The 10,556-nt window shown below is 36.6% G+C and overlaps 1 protein-coding gene and 1 long non-coding RNA gene across 10 annotated transcripts; both read right to left on the reverse strand.

Moving 5' to 3' along the window:
- Nucleotides 1-38: 38 nt before the first annotated feature.
- On the reverse strand, nucleotides 39-1,318 carry LOC121803801. Its single transcript, XR_006051102.1, has 3 exons — nucleotides 1,276-1,318; nucleotides 809-851; nucleotides 39-137 (listed from the first exon to the last, which is right to left on the reverse strand). It is a non-coding gene; the product is annotated as an uncharacterized LOC121803801 (long non-coding RNA).
- Nucleotides 1,319-4,991: 3,673 nt separating this feature from the next.
- LOC121746253 (nodulin homeobox-like) lies at nucleotides 4,992-10,343 on the reverse strand. 9 transcript variants are annotated; one of them, XR_006039020.1, is made up of 7 exons: nucleotides 9,800-10,343; nucleotides 9,108-9,266; nucleotides 8,195-8,352; nucleotides 7,850-8,050; nucleotides 7,554-7,680; nucleotides 7,349-7,473; nucleotides 4,992-5,035 (listed from the first exon to the last, which is right to left on the reverse strand). XR_006039020.1 is itself a non-coding variant. In XM_042140183.1 (5 exons), exons 2-5 carry the CDS (start codon nucleotides 9,210-9,212, stop codon nucleotides 7,357-7,359), a joined length of 555 nt encoding a protein of 184 aa, XP_041996117.1. In that variant the 5' UTR covers nucleotides 9,213-9,266; nucleotides 9,800-10,343; the 3' UTR covers nucleotides 7,155-7,356. The 9 variants fall into 9 exon arrangements, 7 of the variants coding, with proteins under 7 accessions (XP_041996115.1, XP_041996117.1, XP_041996120.1 ...); XM_042140183.1 differs by lacking the exons at nucleotides 4,992-5,035; nucleotides 7,554-7,680 and having other exon boundaries at nucleotides 7,155-7,473; nucleotides 8,195-8,326; XM_042140186.1 differs by lacking the exons at nucleotides 4,992-5,035; nucleotides 7,554-7,680 and having other exon boundaries at nucleotides 7,155-7,473.
- Between the last annotated feature and the right edge of the window lie 213 nt (nucleotides 10,344-10,556).

A 10,556-nucleotide genomic window follows, 5' to 3' on the forward strand; every position in this document is an offset into this window, starting at 1 on the left:
CTAACACGAGAGACAAGCATCGTATCAAACACTCTTCAGGGCTCCATTTTACGAATGAAAGAAAAAACAGCATCTCTTATTTCAGCTAGGATTTCATGCTCTCTAGAAGCACCTGCCGTAATGACTGCAGCCAGTACCTGCACATAGGAAACCAAGCAGTTATCAGGAAGCTATATTCCATGAAAGATGATAGAATTTAAATTTTTAACAATCCAGTTTTTCTCAGCTGAGACACATACATAACAAATGCATAAGGATGCAAATGCATACAAAACAAATCTTATTGATTAACCAAGGCGATAGATCCAAATGTATCGAACTCCCTCAAACCATAGAAGGAAAAGGTAAATATTAACAAATACTTCAGAGCTATGTCATTAACACATGCTCTGGAACCAAGCTAATTTTCTTAATCTTTTCAGATGCTAGAATGTTTCTTAAGGCAACTTATTTTGCAGACTGAACTTGCTGAGCAGATGCAATCATGTCATTCTTCAGCTCAGTGAATTTCAGCTTTCTTATCATCATGATACCAAAAACTATATGTTGCCGACTGTATTCATAAGAGGAGGTAGAAGGTGCTGAACACAGAATACTAAGGCGAGCGTAGAAAAATGCAAGCAAGGAACCGAAGGGTGTCCTCAAGGAGATCCAATCCCCACAAAAAATTATAGAATGATCAAATTTATAAAATGATGAGAGAGCTAAAATTTGAATGACCGAAAAATTTAAAGCATCTGAGACGACATCTGCCAAGCGCTTTATATTAAGTTCCAGTCTAGTAACTTGCCTCGGAGGGAGCATATACCTGTCTTGAATCTATTCCAAGCTTTTACCAGCAATGCAAGAACCTATACAAAACAAATGCCCATGATAATGATAGCACCAAGGAAAAATGAAAATTTTGATAACTAATATGTATAGAAGGCAAAATCTTCTCAAAATGCAGATATTGCAATGCTTATTGTATAGTAAATACTATAAACATTTGTTATAGACCCAATTGCGACTAGGCATTACTAATAAGTAGTTAAAAATCACAAGAAAAAGTTGGAAATGTGTCGTATTTGGATTTTCTCGATGTGTTCAATTTCTACAGTACATTTAAGATTATTTCAGTTCATTTTCAGAGTACAAAACTTTGATTTTCAATGTAATTGTAACAATAGATCTAAAGGGTCTGGGAAATTTTTTTTATTATAAATGCAATGAACATATATCTCTCTCTGAGTTATGACAGAAACTGCATGATACTTTGATTTTAGAAACCAATACCTCGAGTCCAACAGACTTTGCCATATTTTGAGTTGTTGTGTTGCTGGCCACCTAATCCAGGTATGATACACTTTCAGTTTCACAGAGTTGCAAAAGCTGCAGCGGAAAAAATCACACTTACTTTAAAGAATTAAGGGCCTGTTCACACAACCACACCAAGCACAAGTACAAGCACATAAAATTTTAAGGTGTGCTAACTTTACCAACAGTTTTAAGATTTAAACACATATCAACTTATCTTAATTGGAAAGTGCACTCACAATAGATAAAGCTTTAGATTTTAGGCGGGAGATAGCTGCCATGTATGAGGAAATATTGTCTGAGCCCGATAACTTTAAGTTCATGACGGCCTGAACCAGAATCAGAACGCTTCCGTTACCCGGTGTGAAAGGAAACCAAAAGTGCACTACTCCTGAATTAAAACAAATAATAAAGAAAGGAAAACGAGAAAGTAATCAGGAATGAAGAAAGAATTCAGAAGTGTGAGATTTTATTTAACCGGTAGGATAAAGTTATATGTGCTATTAATAGAACTTGTAATACGCTAAGTCATAAAAGCATAGGAAAACCAAAAGAATCAAGATAAAGTGTAAACAGACACCAAAAAATTATAAGACAGTTACATCCAATCACCTCTACGAGAGTTTCTGTTCTCAAAGTTGTAACACCAGTCCCAATGTTAATGTAATCCATAAAGCGCACAATGAGAGAAAGTAGCACAGTTAAACGTGATAATTTACTTGCTGAGGTTGATCTAGAAGACCGTGGTAAACCCGATGAGGCAAATTGTATTGACAGCAAAGCACCACTGAGTGACTGCATTGTGGGTTTGAGTAGATTAGCTCACAAAAATAAAGTCAAAAACAAGGTAAAAATAGAAAAAGTATCAAGTGAACTACATCAAAGAAGACAAAGACCCTATTACTTGCCTTAGGAAGGGTAGGTGTGTTGTGATGGCTTCATGTAATTAGGAGTCAACTCTCATCTAGACAACTTGGTGGTCTCTGTTGTAGTGAGATCGAAGAGGGGAATTGCTAATCCACACGAGATGCTGCCAGGTCCGATCAGAGAAAATGATGGGCCTGCAATCTGAAACCAAAATGACCGCGTCGATGATCAGCATTGGCACTATGGCAGCCAACATCAGGTTAAGTATAAGCCGCTGAAATACGGTTAAGATCCCTCTCTATAAATGCTGCAAAGTGTAGGATATGATGGCAGTACTGTGGCCACTCAATAAGACGGTCCACAAACTGCTCCAATGCCTTACTCCCAAATGAAAACATCATAATGTCATAAATCCAAGGTCAGACTGTAATTCACAATAATAACATTCATTGATAACCTAGGAAGGAACAAACTTCCGAATCTGCAGGCTTCCACAAAGCATCTAAAACAGCTCGTAAAGCAATACCCAACGTAAGGTGAGTCACGCCTTGATGCTTTATGACTGATCTGAAGTAGAAGCATTTACAAAGGATAAACATTATAGGCAAGCTGAAAATTTTACAACAGGGTAACATTACAATTAACATAGTTAGGTTGAAGAGTATTTTATGACATTATTTATCTGGGATCATGTTCACACAGTAAACCAATAATTTGATTTATCAATCATAAACATCAAACGGACTGGTAAAGATAAAAAACTCAAACACAGTAGACTAAGTATAAAACTACCCAACTGGCATATAAGAGATGTTAGGTCAAAATAAATTGTTGAGGAACTTGACCAAACAGATCACTTCAAAAAGAATATGCTGAATTATCTCAGTAGCCTCAAGTGCAACAGGATTGGCACACAGCTCTGAAATCTGACCCAAAAAGAATTTCTTTCCTACATACAGACAAGAAAAGGGTTACACGTTTAGTGCAACACGTAGAAGAATTCCAAGGACATAAAAATAATAAATTGTTGTATGTATTCCACTTCCTACAACTAAACAAAAAATTATATCTAAATGTATGTATAAAGAAGAGAATAACTAACCACACATCCTGGTATCGTGTTCTTCAGAATTAGACAAAGCTAGACCAACTTCAATTTTATCAGGTACAGACAAGTGTAGAGCATCAGACTGATTATGCAGAAGTTCTTCATTGATGGCTTTAGTATGAAATGACACACTTAATATCGAACTAAAGTTAGGTTTAATAAATAAAAGTTTGAATATTGAAGCAAATATTAGTTGCAGCTTTATACCCTTCAACACACTGGAATAAATAGTGAGGTGGTCAAAACTAAACTGGAGCAGTACTACTCAATGAGAAGGTCCAGAAACTGCTCTAATACCTTACTCTCGAAGGAAAACATGGGAATGTCATAAATCCAAGGTTAGACTAAAATTCAAAATAATAACATTATCTAATAACCTAGGAAGGAACAAACTCTTGAATTTGCAAGCTTCCCCAAAGCATCTAAAGCAGCTCAAGCAATACACAGCATATGGTGAGTCAGAAGTTGATGCAGCAATACACAGCATATGGTGAGTCAGAAGTTGATGCAGCAATACACAGCATATGGTGAGTCACAAGTTGATGCAGCAATACACAGCATATGGTGAGTCACAAGTGATGATTATTGACTGATACTGAAGCAGAAGCATTCACAAAGGATAAACATTACAGGCAAGCTGAAAATTTTAGAACGGCGTAACATTACAACTCATAGTTAAGTTGAATAGTATATTACAACACTATTAATCTGTTCTATGTTCACTCAGTAAATCAGAATTTGTTGTATCAATCATAATCATAATCATAATCATCAAATGGACAGGTAAAGAAAACAAACTCAAATATACAGAGATCGAAGTAGTCTAGATTCCATCTATTGTAGTTAAAGTATTTACTACATAGTGGTAACAAGCTGCAATTTTCATTCCTGCATTGCAAAAATATTAAAATCATGAGAAAGATCAGTCACCCTGCTACAGTAGTGGCAACACTAACCTCATATAAAGTATCTTTACTTGACACTAATTGAGTGCTCAACCAGTTTCCAAGGCCCACGATTTCTTTTTTAGATGCAAGTCCTGCAAACTGAATGCCAAAGTAAAAAGGAAATGTGTGTAGTAAGTAACTGGGAAAGAGCCTATAAAAACATTTAACAGATATATTAAGAAGCCAAGACTTGACAATCAATGGGGTTTACATATCAAAGAAACACTTATATAGCACATATTTGTATAGGGCATATGAGACAAAGAAAAATAGGATGCTATCTATGTATGTATGAATTAATTATGCTGCAAGGTAGCAAAAAGTGGATTAGAAAAAAGTAGAAAATTATGATGCAAGGTAGCAAAAAGTGGATTAGAAAAAGTAGAAAAACGTCAGGCACAGTATAACAAACAAAAATATAATATATGTAACAGATCAATTATAAAGCTGCAAAATGCAGCAAAGAATGAATTAAATAAGTAGGAAAAATAGAGGCGCAACAACCAAGAAACAGAAGATCACAAAGCAAGCTCAAAAATCAATAAATAGACTTTTGCCTTCAGTTTTCCACCGTGTCCCCCTCATCTTTTAAGTTAAGAACTCAGTCGCCCACTACCACCCTCGACCTTCAGATCGACTAAGTACTTTCTAGTCTATTTATGCACTAGGAACTATCACAGAAAACACCTTAGTTCCACGAGAGATAACATTTGCAAGAACGAATCTGACTCAATATGCTGAATTATCTCAATAGCCTCAAACGCAACGGGATTGGTACACAGCAGCTCTGCAATCTGACTCAAACAGAAAGTCTTTCCTGAATTCACAGCCAAGAAAAGGGTTACAGGTTTAGTGCAACAAGTAGAAGAATTCCAAGGAGATAAAAATAATAAAGTGTTGTATGTATTCCACTTCCTACAACTAAACAAAAAATTATGTCTAAATGTACGTACAAAGAAGAGAATAACTAACCACACATCCTGGTATCATGATGATATCGTGTTCTTCAGAATTAGACAAAGCAAGTCCAACCCCAATTTTATCAGGTACCAACAAGTGTAGAGCATCATAAAGATTTGGCAATAGTTCTTCATTGATGGCTTTAGTATGAAATGACACACTAAATATCGAACTAAAGTTAGGTTTATTAAATAAATGTTTGAATATTGAAGCAAATATTGGTTGCAGCTTTATACCCTTCAACTCGCTGGAATAAATAGTGAGGTGGTCAAAATTGAACTGGAGCAGTAGTACACTACCCTCCATTCCATCCATTTTGTAATAACAAGTTAAACAATTACCCACACACATCAATTACTTCCCAAACATAAGTCTTGCTTGCCCTCAAGCAAGTTAGATAAATAAGCACATTCACAGGACATTTGATAATCCTCTACTTCAAGTCAAGTCAAATCACATGAATCATTTAGAGAAATTAGGTTGAGCCCGAATTCACGCGCGAGTAAGACTTTAGAACAAGAATTGTACACGAACTAATTCCCTAAGAGCTAGGCATCCAATGCTTCAATGTAAGTTCGATTTATGTCTTGGGAGTCTCAAACCATCGTCGCTAATTCATAAAGAGAAGTTCTTCCAGCTATTCTTTATTTTAAGCACATAAGATCTTTCTCCCAAAATCAAGCAAAATTCATCGCTCACAAGTCAGTATGATGCATAAATCAAAAGGTCTTTTTCATTTGGATGTAACGGGGCTTTTGGTAAAGGTGTGATCATATTTGGATAAGTAGCTTATCACCATTCTTAAAATACTAGCACATCCCTCACAACATCCTTCACAACATCCTTCCCATCTCACTGAATGCGTACAAAATTCTGACAGCTCAACACCCCAAACTTGAGATTTTTCTACCATCTAAACCAAGTCATATTTTTCTTTTGAGCATAATTCTGTTTTTTGCTCGATATTCTTTTTTCTAGCCTTGGCTTTTTTAACTCATGAAAGGCTGCCATTTTATTTTATTTTTTTTACTTGCCTTGGCTTTTTTTTACACATGAAAGGCTGCCTTTTTATTTATTTTTTTCTAGCCTTGGCTTTTTTTTACACATGAAAGGCTGCCTTTTTATTTTTTATTTTTTCAAGCCTTGGCTTTTTTTTACACATTAAAGGCTGCCTTTTTATTTTACTTTTGTTTGAAGAGACAGCTTTTTTCATTTGTATCTCAATATAAATGAATACAACCTAATGAATGTTCCAGGACTTCCAACTTTTCCTTACCACCATAAATACCCTCCCAAGAATGTGCTAGCACTTTAATTTTAGTGACTAGGGTAGAAAATATAGGCCAACAAATAGATATAATAAGTAGGCTAATATAGTGACTTCAAAATTTTCAACAAAGAAATTAGGCTTTTGGGGCTCAAACCGGCTCACTAGTGGTTTATGTAGGGTTAGGCATGTGATAATTTGGATATGAGGCTTTTAATCCTATTGCCTAAATCATTTTTATGCACCAATATCAACAAGATTGCAACTCATAAAGCTCTCATTCAGTTGATCGACCCTATGGCTTTTTCAATTAATTTTTCAAAACCAGAATAGTTCTCTCTCCTTAGCTCAAGAAATCGGGCACCAAAGAACACTATTGTCACTGTATTTGAAGCACGGGAAACCTAGTTCTCCAGAAGTTAGTAAGCAACAACAAGTTTACGGACCGACCCTCGAGAGAAACGAACTCTACACTAATAACCCAAAAAAAGTGGTGAAAGTAGTGACAATCAATGGAGAGAAAATCTTGCATGCACACACAAATAGCAAGTGGTGAAACACTGTTCGTGGAAGCTTTTCGTTCTCACTACAAAGTAGCATAGTACTAGGGCAATTTTTGGATATTTATGAAGCTAATATCCTTTGTTTATCGACTGGTGATGTGTATGAAATCATTAAAAACTAGGGAGATGCACACATTAGAGAGCCGTGACAGACAACCTCTCGAAAATTTACTCTTAATCATAACATGTCAATTAACATTTAAATTCTCTTTAAAATTCAACATATCAGGCATGAATGAGAAAAAATAGCAGCTAGGCACTCATGTATAAGTAGGAAACATCTCAAGTTGAGTATATACGGGTTTGAATAACACCCGAAAAAGATGAGAAGTAGAGTTACAAGAATCCTCAAAGACCAGGATTTTGACGACTACAAAGATGAGAAGTAGAGCTACTCCTTTTTTCATCAGGGCCGAGTCCAACACAGGAAGCTAGTTGCTCTGCAGTCCACCCCTTCCCAAGCTCCTGCAAGAAGAAACAAACTTCATTAAAAACTTATCAAGAAGACAACGGATATGATTATGATAAAAACAGATGCACTTAACATTTTATGGAAAAGGATGACTGATATCCATAGGTTAAGCTAGGTTAAGCCAGAGAGGTTTTACATGGACTAAATGATCTTCCGATGCAGAACGAACGATTCGGGACTCAAATTGACTTATAAATAACCTACAAAGAAGATTGTCAATCTTAGATAGCCTTAAAAATGCATTAAGTACAGAATGCATGCATGCACATAATGATAAATGTGGTGAGTGAAGCAGGTTTATTAAAGAAATGTCAATGCGTTCAGGTAGTAAAAGTTCTAATCAGATGACAGGGTAAAATCTAGAAAAACCTGGTTGTTAACAATGCATTCCCGGAACAACTTTTGCTGACACAGGGGCTGTAGAAATTGAAGAGAAGAATCACACTGCTGCCAGAGATGATTCAAGGTCTCTTCACTAGTAGGGGATGCACTTCTAGATGAATCGTTGGTCTGCAGATACTTGACATCTACACAAACTGCAGCAAATGCTGCCTCTTTGAATATGTACACCTGCCACAAACTCCACTTACTCAGCCACAACATAATTTGATAACACTTTGAAATAACAACAATCAAGAAGATAAAGTGGGAAGATTTATAACATTAAACTAGTAATTTAATGTTCTCAGTTTTCACCAAATCCTGGATTGCTACCTTGTAATACGCAGTCAGTGCTTGAGCAACCTCTTGGTAATGTGGAGAAACAATGACTGTCAACAATTGTAGACTGCCAGCTAGGAGAGCCGCATGAAGAAGAACCATGTCATTGGGAATGGTGTGAGATTCCTGGATACGAAGTAGTAAGTACATATCTACAAACAACAGATAAAAGACCAGGTCAATCAGTTGTTCTGATATCTTCATATCTTCAAGCAATATCTGAAGAAAACATATGATGATATATGAATTAAGGGGCATACTGAGGATGTATACGCATATAACCACATCATAACACACGTAAAAAATATGTTGCCAGATGTTGAGAATGAGCTAGGATTAATGTGAAGATAAGGAGCTGTGAATCAAAGTTATTAAAGGTTAAAGGTTAAAGGGCTCTGGAGAGGTGGAACTAAAAAACCTATAAAGCTTTAAGTAGCTCATATCATACAAATGATGGGTGAGTTTATGATCTTAGAAAGTTGTGGTTTATGCAAAAACATTAGCAACTGCTGTTACAGAAAACTAGAGGAAATTATGCACAAAGGTTGTCAGGATAACTACAAAAAAACTTGTTAAAATACTTTTAAACCTGACTGCAAATCTCATAATATTGAGAATGAAAAATGAGAAGCAACCAAAAGCAACTTAAAGCAAAAAAAGGAAAGCGAAAACAAACATACTGTTACATGATGCAGTGGAAAAAAACCACAGAGAATAAAGTCGCTAGTAAAGCAACCAAGTCAAAATAAGGATTTTCTTTCCATCCGTTTATGTTTGTTGTCTTGCATCAATCAGCACACAAATCCAATTATAAGTGTAATATAGGACTTTTGACAATTAACAAAAAAATAGAGCAATGCCATCTGCTTGATATAATGACAGATAACACAGTATCACTTCCGATAACCTGTTCAATTTTGGGCACCCGAGAGGCAAGATCACACATAGAATGTAAGAGAAGGATTCCACATAGAAAATACTTGAACGTGGATTTTTCCCTTTCCCAAACCATAATCACTGCAATAAGGTGAAGAGGAAGATTCCTTGCAAATTTTTCCAAGTCAACCTGCAATAATCATGAGATTCCAACATGTGCATTCTGACGTGTAAATAGCGATAACAATATCTGTAACATAAATAACAACTTTAGCAACAACCCTATTAATTTCTATGAGTACATCCCAGATACAACAAGCCAAGAAATTGCAGATTTCACCTCTGCCGAAAATCCCAACAAACTACAGTTATAGTGTATATAGATAGATAGATAGATAGATAGATAGATATACTCCTACTCCCAATCAGTTTCACTATCACACAATTGTTTCACCACCAAAACCGAGAGAGAAATAGAGAGTCAGTGGGTCTAGCTTTCACAATGGTTGAGCCCAAATTTTAAGATAAATGCTCAAAGAGATAACACCAATCTACAAATAAGCAAGCAATATCAACCCAAGAATGTTTGGACATCACAACAAGTTTATTAGCTTCGCAAATCAAGAAGAAAACCCAATCTCATGAATACAAATCTAACTCCCTAACATATCTAGCCAAACAGGAAGATAAAATTTGTAAACTGAAAAATTAATGGAAACTTACCTAAGCCGAGAAGTCCACGGCAGTCCGACGAAATTGACTGTGACAATGCAGCCGATATGGGTGGAGACCAAAGTGAGACCCCGACGGCAGCGACTGCTCGGTGGATTCTCGAGTGCCTCCAACCGCTCGGCGGCACCTGATATCTGACGGATGGACTGACGGCATGACAGCCTTGCGACGCGGCGGCTGGTGTGCGCGACGTCGGCGATTCCAGACCGAGGAGAGTGCAACTGGAACGGAGGGAGCGACTCCGAAGCGACGGAGGCCGCTGTCTGCAAGCGAGTCCAGCGAGTGTGTGCGCAAAGGAGAGTCGGTGCCGGCTGCTGTTGACCGACGGCAGTAGCGGTCAGGCGGAATTGAAATTTGGGAGGAATTCAAAATGGCTTTAATCGACCGAACGGAGGCTGCGTCGAATTGTTTGGGGAGAAATCTGACCGGTGATGGAGTGTAGTCGCCGGCGTGAGAAAGGCGGAAGGGTGCCGACGGGAATTGGTTCCTTCATTTGGGGATCTATGATTTGGGGAAAGTAAATTCAAATCGAAAGATATAACGGCAATTGAGATTTGAGAGAAAACCATGAACATTTTTATTTATTAATTTATAGTACTTCCGTAAATTTACTCTCAATATAACACTAGGCATTTTTTTTTGGAATCCACGTACATTAATCTATTGTACAAGTAAAAAAATAAAAGGGACGATGAAGTGTCTATTGCATTATAATTTTTTTATTTTTTTTATTTAATGAAATTATCAT

Source organism: Salvia splendens, chromosome 1 (assembly GCF_004379255.2).
Source record: "Salvia splendens isolate huo1 chromosome 1, SspV2, whole genome shotgun sequence".
Classification (NCBI taxonomy): Eukaryota; Viridiplantae; Streptophyta; class Magnoliopsida; order Lamiales; family Lamiaceae; genus Salvia; species Salvia splendens.

Coding starts and splice junctions, on each gene's coding strand:
- LOC121746253 (XM_042140181.1), bottom strand. CDS start 8,458: ATGCCCCTTAATTCATATATCATCATATGTTTTCTTCAGATATTGCTT. Junction 8,051..8,194: donor CACTGACTGCGTATTACAAG/GTAGCAATCCAG, acceptor AGTTTGTGGCAG/GTGTACATATTCAAAGAGGC. Junction 7,474..7,849: donor AATGCATTGTTAACAACCAG/GTTTTTCTAGAT, acceptor TTCTTCTTGCAG/GAGCTTGGGAAGGGGTGGAC.